At 45.1% G+C, this 23053-nt stretch overlaps 1 protein-coding gene across 2 annotated transcripts in view; it reads left to right on the top strand.

Moving 5' to 3' along the window:
- The window catches only part of AIMP1 (aminoacyl tRNA synthetase complex interacting multifunctional protein 1), an 82412-nt gene that overhangs the window by 3352 nt on the left and 56007 nt on the right, over positions 1-23053 (top strand). The window contains exon 2 of one of the 2 annotated variants that reach the window (XM_088479460.1): positions 14639-14690. The exons of the other annotated variant lie outside the window; for it this stretch is intronic. Within the exon in view, the coding sequence (XP_088335586.1) occupies positions 14689-14690 (2 nt within the window). The 5' untranslated portion in view covers positions 14639-14688. The remainder of the gene's footprint in view (positions 1-14638; positions 14691-23053) is intronic. 2 annotated transcript variants of the gene reach the window in all.

Raw genomic sequence — 23053 nt, 5'->3', positions numbered from 1 at the left:
TGCAGGACTGGCTGTTCGGGATCCCGGAAGGTACCTTCCCATCCTTCTTTTACCAGGTCTAAGGGACCTCTCACCTGATGGCTGTATAACAGCTCAAAGGGGGAGTACCCGCTGGACTCCTGCGGCACTTCCCTGTAGGCGAACAGGAGTTGCGGCAGTGCCTTCTCCCAGTCCTTCCCCTCTGAGTGTACATACGCCTTGAGCAAGATCTTGAGGGTCCCATTAAATCTCTCACACAGCCCATTGGTTTCTGGATGGTAAGCGGTCGTACGGAGGGCCCTTACTCCCCACTTCTCCCACAGATTTTGCACTACCTCCCCCTGAAATTGAGGACCTTGGTCAGTGAGCACCTCCTGTGGGTATCCTACCCTGCTGAAGATGTCCACCAAGGCCTGTACCACGTGCTCCGCATCTATGGAAGCGAGAGCCACGGCTTCTGGGTACTGGGTGGCCACATCCACCAGGGTTAGGATATACCTTTTGCCTGACCTGCTGGGTACTTTCAAGGGACCCACGATATCTATAGCTACCCTTCTAAAGGGTTCTCCTATTAAGGGCATCGGCCGCATGGGGGCTCTGGTTGGGATTCCCGGTAGACGCTGACAGGTGTCACATGAGGCTCGATAATCTTTCACCTCACGAGACACTCCTGGCCAGAAGAAGTTCTTCAATAGCCGGTTCTTTGTCTTGCGGGTATCAAGATGGCCCGCTGCGGGAATGTCATGGGCCAGGGCTAATAGCTCGGGTCTATAGGTGGCTGGTACTATCAGCTGTTTGGGAGATGTGCCAGGGCCATAGTCAGGTCGCATTGCAACTATCCGTTACAGGAGTCCCTTATCCCAGACTATTCGATTCCCACCTCTGTCAGGGTACCCCTTCTCTGCTGCTTTGTGCAATTCTGCCAGGGAGGGGTCAGTGGTCTGTGCATTTCTAAACTTTTCCCGATCTCCCTCCCCCACCTCTGGAACAGTCGACAGGTCAGGGTCACTTGGTTCACTTACCCTCTCGTGCCCGGGGCCTTGCTCCAGGACTAAGCGCCAGGATGACTTCTTCTTTGGCTTGGGGTCCCGGGGTGGAGGCCTCTGGCAGTCCCTCTCTATTCCTTGGGTCTGTTTCTGGGCTTGGCTCCAGGTGACTGGTTGCACAAAGTGGGTCACTAGTCCTTGGCCGAGGTCATTTCCCAGGATGACTTTGGCAGGCAGGCCGCTGAGCACTTCCACCTCCACAGTTCCTTGTCCTGCCTTCCAGTCCATCCGGACCCGGGCCACAGGGATGTCTTTTTCCTGACCCCCTGCGGTCCGTATGGTCACTTGCTGTTGTTGCAGAAGGAGGCTCGGGGGCACTAGGTCTGGCTCTACAAGTGTCAGTGAAGCACCAGAGTCTCTAAGTCCAGTTACTTCACGGCCCTCGACCCACACGGGCTGCATGTGGCCTCGCATGTTCCTAGGGGTGGTTCCTCCTGAACCCACCACCATGTCCACCACATAGACTCCTTCGCAGTCCTCATCTCCTTCGATGTAAAGGTCCTCTACTTCACCCTCATCCCGCCAGTCTAGCTGCCACCCATAGGCTAGGGTGACCGGAGCAGGAGGGCGCCTAACTCTGGGACAGTCTCACTGCAGGTGACCTGGCTGCCCACACTTGTAGCAATCACAGTGTCCAGCAAGGGGCCGAGACCTCTGCCCAGTTGGCGGAAAGCTGGCCACCAGGGGTCTTTGGGGCTCCCACCGAGGAATGGCTGCCTTGGTGAGGTTCTTCACAGCCTGGGGAACAGTGGTGGGCCGGCCCACCCCGGCAGAGGTCGCAGATGGGGTGTTCCTCCATCCAGGGCGGTTGGCAAGGAATTCATCTGCCAGTTAGGCAGCAGCTTCAGGGTTGGCTGGGCTGCGGTCAGACACCCACTCTTGCAGGTCAGTGGGCAGCTGGCTAGAAGTTGTTCCAGCACCATCAAGTCCATGATCTGCCCTGCACTCATTGCCTGCTTTCCCTCTGTCCATTTTCTAAAGAGGCATCGTAAATATGAGCCATTCTCAGCATAGGAGCTCCCCTCTTTCTTCCGAGCTTCACGGAACTGCTGGCGGTAGGTCTCCGCAGTGATTTGGAATCTGGCCAGTAATGCCTTCTTCAGCTCAGTATATTCCCCACAGGCCTGGATACTGAGCCCCCGATAGGCTTCCAGAGCCTTTCCAGTTAAACTGGGGCCTAGGTACTTAGGCCAATCCTCGGGGCTGACTCTGTGAACCCCCATCAGGTTCTCAAACATTTGAAGATGGGTATCAATGTCAGTTTCAGTCTCCCTGAATGTTGGGACATCTCAGAATCCTTGACGGGTTGCCCCCCCTCTTCCCAGGCTATCAAGGATTGCTTGAAGCGGAGCAAGAACTGCATCTTCCTGCCGCCGCATGGGGTCCACCGGATATGGGCCCTCAACAACAGGGTCCCCGTCTGTTTCATCATCAGAGCCCACAGGGTGTGTTCGCACCCACTCCCCTAGCTGGCCGATGAGGATCTCTCAAGTGTCTGAGTCCACAATTGGGATACCTTTAGACTGGCACAATACTTGCAGCTCCGGCTTGCGGGCCCTTCGGTATGGTTGCTCCCGCTCCCGTATTGCTTGGAGTTCATCACTGTCCTGCATTTTCACACTGCTAGGAATTACGGGTTATAAGGGCTCTCCTCTGTGTGGTTCTATGCTACTGGGTTACGGGCTAGTGCACCAACAGAGCCTGGTTGTATACCGATACAGACCCCTAGCTCTGCCCAGCTTTTGGGTCTGTGTGATCCCACTGCTTGCCACCAAATGTGAAGACACCGGGTTTATGTGTGCGTTATTTTCACCTACTGGCCCTCGTCGCCTTGAGAAAGGCAACTGTATATAGCTCCGCACGGTACCCCGGGTCTTTTATGGGTTCAGGGATCACACAGTAAGCACGCAATAGCAAGGTACAAGAGCACCTTTTATTACACACACACTAATTATACATGCAAACCATAACCACACTATGTACAGTATATACAGGTAGCACTAACATTAACCACATTTAAAGACTAAGACTATTATCAAAACCACACAAAGGAACCCTTCCCCCCTAGACAGTCAATAATCACCTCAGGACGATGTGAGCATGGACCGCTGCACAGCTGTGAGACTCCGGTGGGCACAGTGCTGCTGGGAGGGGTAATGCTGGTCCCGGCCACTTGGCCCGTAGGGATTCTGCTGCTCGCAAGAGTAGGGCACGCTGCGAAAGTCACCCAGTTCCAGCTGGCCCAATAACAGCGTACCTGAGCCAGCTCCGGATAGAGCAGTAAGTTCTGGCTGCGTATCTGTCCCTGGTCTCCCTTTGATGGAGTCCGTTGCTGGAAATTGGTAGGGTCTGCAATCCTGGCTGGGTCTGGAGGTGACACAGCCACTCCACATCAGTCCTGCCTCGCCGGCCAGGTACCAAGAACAAAGAACCCAGAAGCCTGGCTTTAGACCCTTTTTATCCCCCAGTCCTGTGCATGGATTGGGTGGATTTTGAATCCCCAGATGTAAATGTCCCTGAGCTGCTGGGACCCCCTGCTGGGCTAGTGCCTGTGTGTATAGTTTATGGCCAGCGCACATTCCTGAGGTGGGGGCTGGGCTAGGAGTGAATAACAGGCAGGAGAGAGTTCACCTGGTCCACTGGGTGCAATTTAAGAACCAAGATATTTGCCCACACATTGCAGGTTACTGAAAGGCGCCTGCAGTTGTCCCGGTAACTATTCCGTGTGATCCCCGTGCAGGCAGAAAGGGGGATCATCATAGCAAGGGATCCTCACACTTTGCTTTAAGTATCTTGTATGACCCCCTTGTGCAGCAATAACTGCTTCTAAACATTTCCGGTAATTGTTGATTAGACCTGAACATCGGCTTGGAGGCATATTATCCCATTCCTTCCTTACAAAACAGCTCAACTCTATGTTGGTGGGTTTCCTCCTATAAACTGCTCGCTTCAGGTCCTTACACAACATTTCAATTGGATTAAGGTCAGGACTTTAACTTGGCCATTCCAAAACTTTAAATTTATTCTTCTTTAACCATTATTTGGTCAAATTACTTGTGTGCTTTGGGTCGTTGCTATGTGACCCACGTTTTCTTGAGATGCAACTCGTGGACAGATGTCCTGACATTTTCGTTTTAGAATATTCTGGTATAATTCAGAATTCATTGTCCCATCAATGATGGCAAGTTGTTCTGGGCCAGATGCAGCAAAACAGGCCCAAACCATGATACCACCACCACCTTGTTTCATGCTGGAATAGAGGGTTCTCCTTTCCCCAAACATAACGCTTTTCATTTAAACCAAAAAGCTCTATTTTGGACTCCTCTGTCCTAAAAACATTGTTTCAATAGTCTTATGGCTTATCCAGGTGATTTTTAGCAAACTGCAGACGGGCAGCAATGTTCTTTTTGGAGAGCAGCAGTGGATTTCTCCTTGCAATCCTGCCATGCACATAATTGTCGTTCAGTGTCCTCCTGATGGTGGACTCATGAGCATTAACATGAGCTAATATGAGAGAGTCCTTCAGTTGTTTAGAGGTTACCTTGGGTTCCTTTGTAACCTTACGAACTATTAAACGCCTAGCTCTTGGCATGATCTTTGTTGGTCGACCACTCCTGGGGAGGGTAATAATAATAATAGTCTGGAACTTACTCCATTTGTACCCAATCTGTCTGAATGTTGATTGGTGGTGTCCAAACTCTTTAGAGATGGTTTTGTAACCTTTTCCAGCCTAATGAGCATCAACAACTCTTCTAAGGTCCTCAGAATTCTCCTTTGTTAGTGGATTGATACACTTCCACAAACGTACTGTGAACATCAGACTTTGATAGATCCCTGTTCTTTTAAGCTGCATACACACACAACGATTTTGTTACCAACGATTTTATGAACGATTTTCTGTCAGATTATCTGTCAGATTTTTTAAAGTGTAATGAATGATTTTTTTTGAACTACAAACGATTTTTGCATATTCCCTTAATGAAAATCGTTGAGTTGGTCAGTCTGACTGAACTACAAACGTGAACGCTTCTAAGTTAAAACGATAATCGTTCATCGTTTTAACTTAGAAAGTGAAAACGATATCGTTAATTGTTCAAAAAATCGTTGTGTGTGTGTGTGTATGCACCTTTTAAGAAGACAGGTTGTCCACTCACACCTGATTGTTATCTCATAGATTGAAAAAACCTGACAATTTCAAAATATCTGCCAAGCCTAAAGGTTCACATACGTTTGCCACTCAAATGGTGCAAATGCATTTATTGTTTATGCATGCTGGGAAAATGCTGGCTACTTATGATTGTAGGGCCTGATTCAAAGTCGAACACAAAGCGGCCGCAAGTGCAGAAGTCAGATATTCGCATTAGCATAAGGTAGTAAATCTATAAGTCTTTATCAGTAAGATCACACTGCCCACTGTTTTTCTGTCCGCCTCTATCATCATTCGTGTCAGCACTTACACTTATCCTATGTTGGGTGAAAAAGATCCATATTAAACAGATGTCCACTCTCCCTCCGCACACCCCAAACAAGCATTCTAATAGGCCTACACACCCATGACACTTCCTCAAGATGGATTTGTTCTGTGCGTGCACATGGCAACCACCCAGAAATGCCCATTTCACAGATGAAGTGAAATAGCCACACACAGAGTAGACAACCCACTCTCATATCCTCCATCAAAGTGCGTATGCATGGTGTGGCACGTGCAGTCAGCAATGGCTTTCTTTGGTGCATGTGCTGGTAACGGCGGGATGCTTCGGCTTTTAGACTTGTGTCCAACTGTGTATCAGACGCATAGTGAAAAACTACTGAGCAGCTTTTTTTATACTGAAATTTAGAGTTAAGCTAAGACACACCTCTTCCAAATTCTAAATATCTGCTCATTTTAAATCTGGCCAATTTATAGAGCAAAATTTTTTTCACTAGGTTGTGCAACTTGCTCCTTTTTGTGATTTGCTCCCAACTCTATATTAACTCCTATGTCCCTAGGTATGCAACACTCCCAATATTGCTATAATTGTCAGATCTCACCAACCCTATTCTTCACAGCAGGTGCCAACTGCTTGCCTTTTCTTTACACTATGAGAAGGAAATTGCTGTGAAGATAGTGGTGGTGTACAGACACTTGTATGTCTGCTCTCATAGGGGCCTATTCATCATAACAAAAATGGCCCGCTAACAATGCGGAAATGCTAGTTTCCACATATTTAAACGGGCCATTCATCATCAGGGGTCCCATTCAACAAACTCCGAAAACTTAAAGTTTAATCTTCAGATAGCGCTTGTTCTCATAGCCCTGCTCCTTCCTATGGGAAGACATTCCGGGAATGCGAAGAGGCATCCGAGCGGATACCTCCGACGCCTCCTTACTGCTTCCCTGGCGGCTTTGTGTACGCGTAACCTCAGGTCACACGTGCAGAAGCCGGCGCCGGAAGAGGTAAGTAATGCTAATCGCGGGGACAGCTGGGGAAAAAATGTTAGAACACCCCAAAAAAGTACTTTCATTTTGGTGGCGAAAAAGTAAAAAGTGGGGGGACAAGCATAAAAACTAGTGAAATAGACTTTTTGGGGGTCCAAAGTAACGGGTCAGGTGTTTTTATGATTGCAGGTGCATGTAGCAGGTGCGTTTTTAACATTTTTTAAAACTTCACTTTAGAAATTTTAAAATATACTAGCACCCATTTTCAAGTACCACAAATTTTACAGGACTACTTATTTTCACAAAGCCATTCTTCACCACTTATGCAAAGACGCTAATAAGAAGCTATTGAAACAACTTAAGTACCCCAAACCGTTTAATTAGGGCTTTTCGGACACATCTACATTGATCCCCAATGTTAGTGCATCTATTTTGGGGGGGGGGTCATTCTGATTTCCTCAATTCTAACAGCACTTTCCGCCTGTTCTGACTTCGCCACTTGCCTTTTTTGCGTGTTTTGTAATTGAATAGCGGGGACACGCACGATAAGTTTCCGCATCCAAAACACACGATGTCGGCGAAAAGCCTGGCAGGCGAAACTAATTGAATACCGCCCAATGTGAGATGTATAGTGTAAGTTAGTAAACTAACTACTACTGCTCTCCTTACACAATATGCCCATATTACTGCTAGGTAGAAGAAAACATCCATACAACGAATAGAGCAATGGCCCCAATACACCAGCAACGGATTGTAGCAATGCTGCGTTGATGCGTTGCCGGGTTGGAGCATTGGTGATCTAAATATGATCGTGATTTGCAAATCTGTGAAATTTAACATGTATAATTTCACTGATCCTCTGATAGATCGTGGAACATCGATGACTTCTGGTCGGCATTTACGACCGGTGGATCATTGTTTCCGATCACCATTGCAGGATCCGGCAATCCGTCGCCTAGTCTATGGGGGCCTTAAGTATCTCCTGGCAATTAGTATACAAGTCAGGAAATCATAGCAGCTGCATCTACTGTAACTTTCCAATTCACTTTAGTTCCCAACTCCAATTCACTTATGTTCCCAACTGTGGAAATTCTGAATGACTGTCTGTTTTAGATGTACAATGTGTATATATACAAAGTGACTTTTAAAGCCTTGTGCCACCTACATAAAATACTTAACTAACATGTCCTGCCCTTTTCCGGAGTTCGAGAAACTGCTATTTGCTGCCAGTTTTCCTGTGCTTTATAATAGGGATGCAGTCAGGAAGTCGACGGTCGAAATGCCGACTTCTGGCTTCCCGACTGTCAAATCCCGGCAGGGTACTAATGACAGGCGTCGAAATCCCGACGCCTGTCATTACACCTACACCGGGAGCCTGATGCCTGGAATACCGAACGAAGGTAATCCGGAAGGCGGGCGCGGGCAGCTGCAGGGGGGTAGGGTTAGGTTAGGGGCTCCCGAGGGAGACTTAAGGTTAGGCACCCCACCGGGAGGGTTAGGGTCCAGGGGTCTTCAACCTTTGGCCCTCCAGCTGCTGTGGAACTACACATCCCAGCATGCCCTGCCACCGTTTTAATATAACAGCATGCTAAAACTGTGGCAGGGCATCCTGGGATCTGTAGTTCCACAGCAGCTGGAGGGCCAAAGGTTGAAGACCTATAAGCTAGGCACCCCCCTCCCAGGAGACTTAGGTTTAGGCTGCGAGAGTGGGGGGGTTAGGCACTAGGGGGGAGGTTAGGGGGGGAGTAGGGTTAGTAATACATACCTTTTTAGCGGTCGGGATCTTCACTGCTGCCGGTCTTCCTGCGTCGGGATTTGAACCGTCAGACATATCCCTTATGATAGCCCTCCCCTTTTTCTACCAAGCAGTTTTCTTATCCACGGCTCTTAAGAAGAACAGAAGAGCCGTAGTTAAAGAGGCTAGAGCAGTGGTTCCCAAACATTTTCGAATCACAGCGCCCTATAGTATTAGCATTTTCTCCAGGGCATCCATGGGCCAAAAGTTTCTTATTGAGAAATACAGCAAAAATTAAGTGAAGTAATTGTGCTTATATGTCACTATTAGGTTCAGTTATGTGGTGGTTGAACTGCGCTTCTTTTTGTGCACATATTTTTTCATAGGCAAACCAGTGCTAATGACTGCCAATCACACTGACTAAAAATTATTTTATTTGGTACTGGACCACCAACCCGAGGCACCCCTGCAAGTGCACCCAGTTTGAGAACCACTGGGCTAGAGTGAGGCTTATGTTGGTAAAATGTTAACACTTCCTACTGGGGGGACACAGCTATCATGGGGTATATAGGATGGTCCAAACTGGATTTGTTCTAATTCATTCAAAATCTATATATCTATGTTGCGCAGCATAAATTTAAGACCAGACACATAGGGGGGAATTCAATTAGCCGTGATAAGACGCTTTTTCATGAAAAACAGCTAAACGTGCAACTAAATACTTATCACGCAATCCTATTAGCCACGAGTATCTTGGGTGTGAATTCTCCATAGCATTTATCGCAAATTAGTTATCGCCACCTCCTGAGTAGGTGATAAGTTGGGGAAAATCCCTATTTTAAGGTAGAAATGTCAAGACTTTGTTTAGAACCACTGGGACAACCTCCTTAATGAGTAATTAGGCAAAAATAATTTTTGAATTGGCTTCATTTGGCCAATAATTACCTGTCATTTTTGGGGTGATAAAGTGCAGAAAGATTGGTTAATTGATGGAGGTCAGGGATATAGGGGTGCTATATGAATGGGACAGGTGAATTTAAGATTGCAGGTGGGTGTTAAACCAGGTACACACTGGAGCAATGTTGGGCCAATATGCTGTTTTGTAATGACATTTCTTCAGGGTCCTTAGGGATCCACAGGGATACCATGGGGAAATGTGGTTGGAGTGATCCAGGCACCAAACAGTTAAGCTTTTAGCTTCCAGGATGCTCCGGGTCCTCTTCCACATATACCCTGGCCAATGGCATCCAAGTGTTCATTTGGTGTGGCAGGATTCAGACTGCTCAGGCAGACCCAAGCTTTTATTTGATGTTTTATTTAATTTATTTTTGCTTCAGAGCAAGCAGCACCAGGATGTATGCCTGTGCTACTGCTCCATCAACCCCCGCCGGCTCAGCAACACCAGTAACCGGATTGGTGATTTTCGGTGGGCACCAGGTTTGATGTTCTGCACATCAAATCTAGCAGCCAGTGCATTACTAATGAATGATGGAGCGGTGATCATTCCGTCGTTCATTAAAGTCATTCAGTGTGGACTTTTCATGGGCATTTGTTCCGATGTCTGTGTGTACCCAGCTTTAGAGGCGTATTTTGGAGGTTTTTTAAGTGTCCTGAAATGACACAAATATATCCTTACAGGCATTTTTGTGCACCCCGAATTTAAGTAGAACATTTATTTTGCCAAAAAACACTTACTTTCTATCATTATTTGACTGTTTTAGAAAAACAGCCATTTGACACAATTAAGAACTCTAAAACTTCTATACTGTTATCCTATATCACTTTGCCGTTTTTGGGGGGTACTGGTAGATTTCCCCATTTTAATCTACATTTATCGCAGGTAAAAGCAGCAAGAATTAAAATGCGAATGCCACAACGCGACTTTTGCAGTTATATTGTGCGAAAAATGGTAGCGCGCATAGACGGGATAAGAAAAATTATTGAGCAATGGGTCTGATAACTTCACACACCAGAAATTATCGCTTTATCGCAGCTAATTAATAATTTTCTCCCCCATAGTATATGCAGTTTTTCACTTCTGGTATTTCTGCCAAATGGAATTGGTGATAAATTGAATCATACTTATGTTACTATTTGATGTAATGAAGTGTGACCTAACAGATCCAGCTTCCTACAGCATACAATTTCCAGTATAGTTTGTTCCATATGACTCTGTGCTAGATTACCTGCGGTTCTACTGAAGCTAACAATCTCCACCATACCTTCCTCTACAGGTGGATATATGCTGTCGTGTAGAAGAGATTCAAATTTTAATGCATTTACAAGTTTTATATCATCAATAATCTAGCGTTCGACTCCTTCATCCAAGGTCACAAGGATTAGGCAATGGAATTCGAACAGTGGCCCTGATTCAGTGATTCAGAGCCGGACGCTCTGACAGAGCACTCGCTCTGAATCAGGGCTGGGTTTTTTTTGTTTGTTTTTTTTTCTTTTTTTTAGAACGGCCTCCTGGCCGCTCGCATAGCTGTGGGTGACCACACACAGCTATAGTGAGCGGCCATGATGATGGTCGCGATGGTCAAGACCATCGGGCTTGCGACGAGACCCTTGCGGTAGGGTCTCGTGGCCGCAAGCCACAGAGAGCTTTCGGCTCAAACAGAGCCGAAAGCTCTCCCACTGACATCACTTGTGATGTCAGTGGGCCCGCCCCCAGACGATAGGCGTTCTCATGGGAACACCTCCATCTGGGCAGCCACCCCTCCCCCGGCCCGCCCACCAAAGGGGGAGTGCTGTCACTCAACATCGACAGCACGCCCCCTTTGGTGCGAGATCCGGAGCGACGGGGTGCCCGTCGCTATCCGAGTCTCGCGCATGCGCACGACGGAGCCGGCTCCGTCATGCGCTCTGGGCCACCATCGACCCGGTTGCGAGCGCTCTGCGCTTGCGACCGGGTCTGAATCAAGCCCTCTGTCTGCACATTGTCATTGGTATATAGAATGTCTATCTCACAAGAATTACTACAAGGCTGTCCAGAGGACAGTACAATTTTTATTGCGCAATACAAGAGCCAATCAGTAAAATGTAGTAGCCAACAGGTCCTTTAAAGAGCAAGGGAAGATATTTTGCTGTATATAGAAATGACACCTAAAACTTATGTGCCAGCATTCTTTCAATATGGTGCATTGTCTACCTGACCCCTTGGATATATTCAGTCCTGACACATTCCTCATTCATTACTAGTTAAAGATAGAATTCCAAATAAAGTTGTGATTACACTGGATATTTATTGTAGTGCTGTTGCATCAGTGTTATATAGTCACTACTCTATCAGGCTCATACACACGGGACGATGTACTGTATGAACGATATTTGAGAAAGATTTCCCTTGAACTTTCTGTAGTGCAGGACAAACGATATTGGGTGTACACACTGAAAGACATCTTTAAAGATATCTGTCAGTGAAGTCATCCTGCCACATCTCTGAACAGGCAAATCTTGGCGATATTGTCAGATTGGCGTGCATGTACGGACGACAAAAGACATTAACAACCCGTGGGAGCGCGCATCGTTGGCCGTTCACTGCATATACACTGAACAATATATCGTTGAATGATATTATTGCCGTCCATATCGTCTAGTGCAGTGATTCCCAACCTCGGTCCTCAAGGCACACTAACAGTCCTGGTTTTAGTGATATCCATGCTTAAGCACAGATGGTTAAATAAAAAAAAACTAAGGTACTAATTAAGTCACCTGTGCTCAACTATGGCTTTCCTTAAAACCTGGACTGTTAGTGAGCCTTGAGGACCGTGGTTGGGAACCCCTGGTCTAGTGTGTATGCGACTATAGAGGCCTATTTATTATACAAATGCACCAGAGCAAAGCAGTTGCCCCGCAGACCCTACCACTAGCAGTGGCGAAGGTTTATAAATCCAGACAGTAGGTCACACGTGGAGGGCCGGAAGGATCCAAATGGATTCTTTCGACCTCTGAATCTCCTTCCAGTAGAACGGAACGGAGCTCAGCAGGGTAAGGCGTCGTTAGTTTCGGCAGTAAAGCTCCAGAACATGGATAGTGTGATGAATGGATGCCGGCCACGTCAGCTGAAATGGTGAATGAGTCTGTTACATAAAACATAACGGACCTGTTTACATTGATGAATAGGTCCCTTTATGTGGTACTCCTTCAACCCTAAGGAGACTGACTTGAGTATGGCACATGTTAAGCACTTAGTTTATCCTGAACAGAAGGTACATACCATAGGTTTTACCATGTTTCTAGAGAGGAATAGGATGATTTTAGTCATGTAGATCACTGACTGGTGATTGAGCATGTAGTGTTCCTCTTTCCTGCCTGGGGTGTCGCGCTCTACTCTGGTTCTTCTAGGACACTCTGGTCTGTATCGCAGCAGTTTGTGGCATCAGCTGAGTGTGCTAAAAGCACCAGAACATAGGGGGTCATTCAGACCCGCTCGCAAGCGGGTCGATGTTGCCCCACTGCGCATGCGCACGACGGAGGGAGCTCCGTCGTGCGCATGCGCGAGACCCGAATAGCGACGGGCTCTCCGTCGATCCGGGTCTCACACCAAAGGGGGCGTGCTGTCGATGTTGATTGACAGCACGCCCCTTTTGGTGGGCGTGCCGGGGGCGTGGCTGCCAGACGGAGGCGTTCCCATGGGAACGCCTACCGTCTGAAGCCGGCCCCACTGACACCACTAGTGATGTCAGTGGGAGTGATTTTGGCTCTGATAGAGCCAAAATCACTCCTGGGTTTGCGGCAGCGAGACCCTACCGCAGGGTCTCGTCGCAAGCCATCTTTTTGGCCGCTCGCATATGCTGTGGGTGGTCACCCACAGCTATGCGAGCGGCCAGGAGGCCGCTCCATTTTCAGGTAGGAGGGCACTGATTCAGAGCGAGCGCTCTGGTCAGAGCGTTCAGCTCTGAATCAGGCCCATAGAGCGACACCCCATGCATGAAAGAGGAACTGCAAGGGCTGTGACAGGTGCAGGGTGCTAGAATGAACACTAAGCATGTCCACAAAATATATATACCGATGCAGAGTCGAGTTCATGTTGGCCACAATTGCACTCGCACTACGTGCCTGGAAATAAAAGCTGATCTTCAACTGTCTGCAGAGATGCACGTATCTATATGGCCGCACTGCCCCTATTCATCCAATTTTGGAAGTTGCCACCATCACTATCTGCAAATTTGCATCAGACGGATCTCTGCACTGAAACCAATGCAGATAAAAAAAAAAAAAACCACATATATCACACATCTGTGTGTTTCATCCTTGTTGAATAATCATGACAACATGTGGAGATGTGACTGGGTTTCTTACCACTCGGAATTGCCCATATATGCTCATAGATTGGAATAGTTGACCGCAGAGCCACAAAATTCTGCATCGCCCCGCCGAGTGTCTATGTTTTCCATTTGTAATGATGGCCTTTTTTATTTTGTTTTGTAAGAATAATAATAAAAAAATAATAAATGTAGTATTTATTAAATGGGAAATAAGTAATTGGGAATTAACCCCTGTACTGGGGTGTAGTGATGAAGTATGGTTGTAAACAGTCATGATCCCATGTATGATTTCTGTTAGCTACTAACTCAAGGCCAAGTTACCTGGATTAGTCATGATTTGTGCAGAGTTCACATCTTCATATAACTTATCTTCACATAACAGTTAATGGATCACATGCTGCTGGACTAGTTACAAGTGTGCTGATGGATTAAGCCTGTCAGGTTTGCCTTAAGGTGCAATTAGACTTTTATGATGTTGCAAGTGAGTACTCTCTAGTGTAGCAGATGATAAAAATAGGTAGATCCAAACTATTTGAAGCTCAATGATTATGACACCTTGTTGGCAGTCACATGGCCAGATTATTCACTGCTGATTGGATAGTGTGAGAGGACCTGAGGTCTGTATTTGTCAAATTTTATTGAGCCAAAATGATGAAAATGAGTTGAGGTTGGATCAGGAGACAAATTCCTGGAACCCGATAATTTCTGTGAGATGTGATCCATTGCATGGTTTATTAAAGGTGATCAGACTGTTCCTATCATTGGTGCTTTATATCCCTTCCAGTGACTGAAAATTTTCTTTAATATTAAAATCAAGTTATTACAATTGACTGGATATTTTGTACTTGGTGAAGTCCTGTGGTTGAATTTTGTGTGTTGTATAACTTTCTGTCTGCTTCAGCTCAGTCTAAGGTCATGTAGTCCTATACAGATATTTCATTTCACTGGAAAGACTATAATACACTCTATATTAAGATTCCCAAAAGTCACATGAGAATGTTTTCACGTGGGATATAGAACCTGGCACCCAAGCTTCATACAGCTCTCCAGACACCAGGGTAATAATGCCATTGAAGTATGAATGTCTACTACTCCCCAAACTTAGCTAAAGTGTGTTGGCAGCAGTGTGAGCATTTGGAGTGGTTGGTAAACTGTAAAGTGAAACTTTTATTATGGTCTATGCTTTTAGATTTCCGGCTTCTGTGGGAAAAATCCCTCCAGACAAGTCACTGTTGATAAATGTAAGTGTCCTTTTTATGCATAACCTCAATTGTCAACTCCATATCTTTCTCTGCACATCTTAGAATGCTGCCTAGTGCTTAACTCCTTGATCACCAGTAAGATTTTTACTTCTGGGACCTCATCACCATGGATTTTACATAATTGTCTTTATAGGACATATTTTGCCTTCTATTGGCAGCATAGGCTATACAAACCTTATTTTTTTTATATTGTATGTTAGCACAGAACTGAATGCCTGCCATTAGTTACTTTTATACAGGTATAGCAAGCCCTGAAAGTCGGGCCTATCTGTATGTCTCTTTAGTCATCTTAGTATTGAGCTGTACCTACAGTGATTGGTTGGTCAGGACCAATAACAGCACTTCCATGGCACTGTATTGAAATGTATGCCAGACACCGCAGTTCTGCACAGCAGTCTTAAACTGACATTGTAAATATACAGTCTGGGTGGGAAGGAGTTAATCCTCTTCCCTTTTCAGTGTCAGGGTTACTTTCCTAAGTGTGGGTTAGTTTTAGTGTTTTATTCCTAATCTTTAGATTGCTGGTTCCTTGGGGTCACAGGTTCCAGAGATAACCCCACCCAAAATGATTGTTTCAAGAAGTTAAACATAAAAAATAAAAAGAACCATAACCATAAATGCAAAATTACCCTGATGTCTGCTGTGCTGGGGCTGGCTGTCCTCCTACAGTACCTGCAGCATGTTATTGAATGTCAGAACGCTGCAGGAGATAGGAGAGCACCCAAATGTCTGGCACTGTCCATGGATGCTCTCCTAGTTCAGGGGAATTCTTTGTCTCATGGACAGCAATAGCAACAGTTGCCAATTAAAATACAAAAGAGACATTTTATGACAATTTAAACAAATTGTATTCTTGTTTTAGAAGTAAAGTCCATTTACATCTACTTTTAGATATTAAACCTGCTAAGTTTTTCTTGCAATAAACATTTGAATGGAAGAATATTCTAATTTGGAAAAACATGATTTGGATTGTAGTCTACTTTTTTTTTTTAAATATACTTTTTAACAAAGTTTTTTTTTTTTAATTAATAATGTTTGTTAAACAAGAAGTGCATTTGTACTACTTATACAAACACACACAAATATATATTTACATGTAATCATGTTAAGACATTTTTGGCACATACTAGTATTTGTGTTTGCACTATTTTGTTGATTGTCCAATCTGTAAATAAACGGTATTACTTTGCTCGGTAAAAACTCTGTTTCACAGCGAAACAAATCGAGCATTCCATTCAAATGGAGTCCGTATGATATTTAATTTTGCATTGGCATTAGTACTGTAGTGGCTGCTCCTACTTATATGAGTAAATTGAAACATACTAAATAAGCCACTGTCCTGTATCATAGAAGTATTTTTATTAGCTACTAATTGCTTATGTGTTGACACAATCAGCATATTTATTCTTGGTTTTATAAGCATAAACAAATCCTGCTCTGATTTAAAATATATTTTCATGACCAGGAAATAAAATTGAAATAAAACTATGTGACTCACCTGCTTTTAATATAGGCGTTGTACTGGTTAGCCATGTTTGTGTTGAGTGTTAAACATTTTAAGCCTGTACATGAGCTGCAGCCCACCCAATTCTACGGCATTCATCCATGACCATCTACAGTTCTCGGCTATTTAGTGTTTCGCTAAGCAGTGTTGTGTTTATATGAGCTGTGAAACTTGACTTAAACACATGTTTTCAAAATAAATGTCAAACTCATTAATGTCACGAAACCGGTGAGGTTTAAAAGTGGGAGTTACAGGCATTTCAGCATTTGTGATCAGAGACTACATTGCTTCTGTTCCCTTGATGTCAGATAAGATGTAGCTAAAGAAGCCAGTGATTCCATAGAGGTTGTTCAGTAAGTGATGTCTGCAAAGAAGGGAAAAAAAAAAGTACCAAATAATGAGGTGTTGACTCCATGTGGGTAATGCTCAACTATGCATTTGTCAGTGCGGCTCATAAATTTTCTGTTGCACTCCAAGTTAGAAAGTTGGAGAAAAAAATCTTTTAGCCATTTAATCACAATAGCGTGCTGGCACTGATTGCAAAGTACAGAGTCAGGCTTTGAAGAAAATCATGAATAATAACTGCAGTGTTGCCATGTATTTTTTTTGGGTTGAAATCTTTTCCATAGCTTGCATGAATCCAGCTGCTTAGTTGCTGTTTCACTGGCATAGTGACCCAACCTTGACTGTCAGTGTCCCATGAGCTAGTCTTTTAATTGCAGGCCTGGGAGGTACCACACTAAAACAGGGGTACTCGCCTGCAAAAGAACCTCCATATTGGATATTTCCGAAATTTTATTTAAACTTGGGCAGATGCTAATGCAAGCAGTGTGCTGCCTGCCATCTGTAGTGTCCAATATCAGACTTTGCATTAACCCTTTGTCTCAGTGGTGTCACTTTCTCCTAGTGAACTGATAGGCTGCACCATTATTATTATGTTTATATGGCGCCATAAGGTTATAGGTATGTAATACAGACAGGATGCCTCCTGTCAAAATACAGACAGCGGCATCCCGATGGTCGGTATCTCGACGGGTCGGGTAAGTATACGAACCCTACTCCCCCTAACCCTAATCCTCCCTTCTTGTAGCCTAACCCTTACCCTCCCCATTAGTGTCTCAACCTAAGTCTCCCCCCTTCGTGCCTAAACCTAATCCTCCCCTTTAGTGCCTAACCCTTCCCCTAGGGGTGCCTAACCTCCCCCCTCAATACCTAACCCTAACCCTGCTACGATGCCTAAACCTAACACTCCCCCCACTTACACCAATGACGCCCCAGACTTACCTCGTTTGGGATGGCGTCCTTCTGGAATCTGGCATTGGGATTAAGATAGGCGTCGGGATTTCGACGCCTATCTTAAGTCCCGTGTCGGGTTACCTCCGTCGGGAATTAGACCGGCGGCCAGGATGCTAATTACATCCCTGCCACAAGTGTTCTGCAGCGACTTGCAAAGCATAAACAAATAGGTGACCGGTGACTTACAGTACAATACAATACAATGCAAGGCAAGGACATGGATAATATACATAGCTAGTTTTAGGTGCCCTAGTGGGGAGTAAGAAGTAGATGAAAGTAAAGTAGGGAGAAACACAAGAGGGTAGAGGGCCTTGCTCGTAAGAGCTTACATTCTAAAAGGGATGGGCAGACAAACAGGTGTGACACAGATGGGGCAGACTGGGAGGAAAGAACATGTAGCAACAAGTTAGGATGAGAGCTGAAAGGCTTTAATGAAGTAGTGGGTCTTGAAAGCTCTTTTGAATGATTGTAGAGAGGTGGAGAGTCTGATGGGGAGAGGGAGAGAATTCCAAAGGAGGGGGCGCAGCACGGGCAAAATTTTGGAGGCATCATGAGTGGGAGGAAGTATTCAGTCGGCATGAAAGGCATTAGTTGAACGAAGAGGGCGGACAGGAGAGTGAAGGGAGATGAGATCGGAGATGTAAATGAGAGAAGATTGGGTGAGGGCTTTATAAGCGAGTGTGAGAACCTTGAATTGGGTTCTGAAAGGGAAGGGGAGCCAGTGGAGGGCTTGTAGGAGAGGGGAGGCAGATATAGAGCGTTTGGAGAGGAAGATGAACCAAGCAGCAGCATTTGAGGACAGTCTGGAGAAGAGAGAGAGAGGATTTGGGGAGGCCAGATAGGAAAAGGTTGCAGTAGTCTAATCTGGAGATGACCAGTGAGTGTATGAGGGTTTTAGTAGCATCCTGGGTCTGATCTTTAAAATATTATTGAGATGGCAATGGCAGAATTGCGAGAGGTTCTGTATATGTGGTTTGAAGGACAGGGATGAGTCCAGGATTACTCCAAGACAGCGCACTTTGGGGTTAGAGGAGATAGTTGTGCCATCAATTGATAAAGAAATAGTGGGAAGTGAGGTTATGTGGGAGGGTGGGAAGACGATCAGCTCAGTCTTAGACCTATTAAGTTTAAGAAATCGCTGGGACATCCAGAAAGAGATAGCAGAGAGACAGTTGGAGATACGAGTCAGTAGAGATGGGGAGAGATCAGGGGCGGAAAGGTAGATTTGAGTATCATCATCATGATGATAATGGATGTCAAACAAGCTGATGAGTTCACCTAGAGAGGACATGTAGAGGGAGAAGAGGAGAGGTCCAAGAACAGGGAACACCTGTTGGGGAACACCTACTGTAAGAGGCTGTGGGGGGGGGGGGGGGTGCACAACATGACTGCTTCTCCTATATGAAGACAATAGTTACATATAATAGGATGTGTAAACCTTATTTTAAATACAGTTGAATTTGACGCCACAATCTTCCTGTAGCAGATTAACAAAAGCAGCTTCTTGTTGCTCTGTGCATTTGGGGGACCTTGCTCCTTCCACCACCAAACTGTGGTTTGGAGCACAATGTTACACTGCCTGTCACATGTCCGGTGGTTCAAATCCCGACGCCGGAAGACCGGCACCAGTGAAGATCCAGACTGCGCTAAAGGTAAGTATAAACTACCCTAATCCTCCGTTAGGGGTGCCTAACCCTAACATCCCCCTCAAGTGCCTAACTCTAACCACCCCCCAAGTGCCTAACCCTAACCCCCCCTTTCCCGCTGCCTCAACCAAAGTCTCCCGCGGGGTGCCTATCCCTAACCTCCCCCCTGTGGGTGCCTAACCATCCCCCCTTCCCCCCCCCCCCTGCGGCTGTCCGCTCCTGGCTTACCTTCGATCGGGATGCCGGGCTCCCGGCATAGGTAAAATGACTGGCGTCGGGATTTCGACGCCTGTCATTAGAACCTTACAGGGGTTAGACAGTTGGGATGCTGACGGTCAGCATTTAGACTGTCAGCATCCCGAATGCATACCGTCCTGCCCTCACTAACAGGTGTGGACAGTGGCAGCCTGCCACAATATCAGCACTTTTATATCCTCCAGTGGTCTGTGCCGCTATAAGCATTCTGATTATCTGATTGGCTACAGTGTTTCCAGCAGGAAGTGAATGTTGAACACAGTAAACTATTCTGAGCCTAGTCAAACACCATAAATATTACCAATTCTATGTTGAAATTTCACTAATTATTTGTTAATTATTAGTGAGGCAAGAACATTTGCTTTTCCTCTCAGGAGCTTCTAGAAAGTGAAACAATATGGGTTGGGGAGAGGTGTATAGGTGGAGTAAACACAAGTATAACTTTAAATGTTGATACTGTGTTTAGCTCAACTGTAAATGAGACTGCAGGAGTTTTCCTGTGGCACCACGGCACTTCTCTGTGAAGGTGCCAACCTTACAATTCTAGAACATTGGCTGCGTTCCTGACACTGTTTATTTTGCTATAACTTTGTGGTTAATGTTGGAAACACCTGGGTTTGTTTACTTTGATTAGCACTAAAATTGGCTACACATTTGCTTATCAGGCTTGGGTACTGATTGAAAAGCCACAGAAACTTCCTGGAAAAAGGGCTTTCACTGGGATTTCCAAGTGAACATAAGGAATTAACCTCTTGCACACTAGATCTGTAGAAATTATACTATGTCTGGCATTTGGTATACGTTTAATATGCCGGCAGACGGGGTCGATATACCGACCTCTGGCATAATACTGACAACGATATCCAGAAGAGGATCGGGATACAGACGTCAGCATCCCGAAGGTAAGAAGATGAGTAAGTATGATACCTAGCCCGGGGATGGGAGGGTTAGGTTTAGGCACTCCTGGAGGGAGATTAGGGTTAGGCTACGGGGAGGGGGGGGGGGGTTAGGCACCATTGGGGGGAGGTTAGAGCTGGGCACCCCCGACGCCCCCCCCCCCCCCTCCCGGGGAGGTTAGGGTTAGGCACCACCAAAGGAGGTTTAGGGGGGGAGAGGGTTAGGGTACTTACCGCCCCTGTCTGGATCCTGGACGATCGGGCTTACAGCATTGGTGTATCATACCGATTCCTGGCATTTAGCACTTGCTACATTTGTACTGAACTGGTTAAAGGGCTCCCCACTTTAGTGAATACTGGTATAAATTTACGGGTAACAATCTTATGATCTGACCAAAATTTCTTTGTATTAATGGCACTTTTTCATTGCAAATTGTAACTAGTATATTTCTGATTGAATGAAAAAAAATAAATAGAACTTTCGTGAATGTAAACATTTCGATGAATGGATTAGCAACAACTAACATATTTGGGAAAGTATTGTTATTTATTTTTTTATTTAAGTTTACACTTATACCCCTTTCACATTGAGCCACTGACCCAAAATATTACTAGGGCAACCGGTGTCCTGGCTTGGTGTGAAAGGGTCAACCTGGGTCCTCGATCCTGGACACGACGAGGGTTATTCCCAGGACCGACATGGATACGCTGCGGTCTGAAAGGGTTACAGTAAAAGTAGATGATTGGTGGATCGGGAGCTTTTCATGGCTCATGTTTTGTGAGCCTGTAAAAACATCTACTTCTAAAAACATACCCTGTTCTGCAGGGCTGATACTGAGCAGAATAATTTGGGTCCAAGGTACAATGTAGAAGGGGTATGAAGAACTGTAACATGGGTTGAAACCGTAGTCTATAACCCCGATCGGACCTGGGATTTAGGTGTGAAAGGGTATTAGTGGTACATTTCAACACCACCAACTTGTTGGCAGTTCTGGCTGTGTGATTTAAAAGGGCAATGTTATCCATTTATATTCTACCATTTACTTGACCTATGGGTGACATGCCATTGATCTGAGTTGCAGGAGAAGCATTAACATTGTCTGATGTGCATCGTCAGCGACATCCTCCTTTGTCTTTGCATGCAGGGCAGACGGGCGATATTGATAGCTAGGGTCGTACTGCCGACATCAGTAAGTGTGTATGCTAGCTCCCCCGCCAGGTCCCATCGATGAAGAGATGGGGCACTCTAGACATCGTCTAGTGCAGTGCTCTCCAATGCTAACTGAGGTGTGAGCTACTTTAGAAAAATTAAACCCCCTGAAGAGCTACTAAAATTGTACAAAAAAAATCTGGCTAATAACTGAACAATTGAAGGTAATTTAATGAAAATAAAAATGCATTTAATTATTACAGTGATATTGTTGTAGTTTGTAGACAAAATTTAAGCACAGGCAGATTTCACTGTTAATTAGTGACTCCAAGGAGGTATGTACAGTAGAGGAGCAAAAGATATAGGCAGGGCTGGGTGGGAGTCACTCGCTCCGCCGTAGTGTAGATGCCGTGGATGGAACCACATCAGGTGATTGCTGTAAAGGCTGCTGCAATCGTGCTTTCCTGTGGCTCCACCAATGGCGTCGATGCCACGGGGGAGCACACGTCAGAGGTCACTTCCTCCTAGTTGACTCGGCAGTACTGCAGCTAGGTGAGCTACCACTGGTCTAGTGTGTACCCGGCTTTACATTTCTGCATGTTATGATTCCACTACAAGGGTTATATAAAATATAAGACCAATTAGGTGCTACCAATCTCCAGAATATAGCAAGGGATAACAAGTAAACAGCGCATAATAGGCTTCAATAGTCTACATGACATTAGCCGTGTCAGCGCTAATTACGAAAATGGGACAATAACTGTTTTTATTACTTGTTTATTGCTTGATCAATATATGAACTATTCTTCGTTATTGTCATTTGAATAAATTTTTCCTTTATATACATTCTATCCACATGAATGGATAACTCATTTCATGTAGCCTATTGTGCACTGTTTAGTTGTTTTCCCATGGTACGATTCCACACTATTTTCTGATCATTGCCCAGGAAAAATCCCAGATGCAAGTTACTTTGTACAAAGAACTTTGTTCTAAGAACAGTTTAGTTTGACAAATTAAAGTTACAGAAACCTTAAAATATTGAACAAAAAATATGTATCTTGTATGGGGATACCTTTATATTGTAGAATTCTATAAGACATATTTTCAAAATGTTATTTTTTTAGGAAGTGTCCCTTTAAGATACAACATTTGGCTGACAGTAATTTATCTACTACTCAGAATCCAGTGTTTGGTGTTATTTCTAGAAGGTAAAGTATACAGAGTGGCAGATTGTAGCACATAGCTTATTATTGTTGGAGGAACTGTCAAAGGTGGGATGTTTCTTTGGGTGCATGTGTTCCTGTAACTGTGGAAAAGAAATACGTGATTTAATTAGAGTTTATTTCATTTTGGGAAAATGTTCTGTTTTGTAGATTATTCTTGAGTTACTGTTATACTTTAGCTTCATTCACATATAATTCTCTCCTGGGTCTTTCCCAGCTGTTCCAAGAGCAGAGACAGTGATTGACTTTCCAGGCTGGCATGGGCCTTTCAGGGGGATGCTGTTTTTAGAAACTTTGCCACATGGTTTATTCATTTGTATTTGTTTCTCTATTAAATGTATATGCATGGCCTGAGATGGAATGTAACCC

This window comes from Taudactylus pleione, unplaced genomic scaffold, assembly GCF_031769625.1.
Source record: "Taudactylus pleione unplaced genomic scaffold, aTauple2 ptg000236l, whole genome shotgun sequence".
Lineage (NCBI taxonomy): Eukaryota > Metazoa > Chordata > Amphibia > Anura > Myobatrachidae > Taudactylus > Taudactylus pleione.
This window is presented reverse-complemented; position numbering and strand designations above follow the sequence as displayed.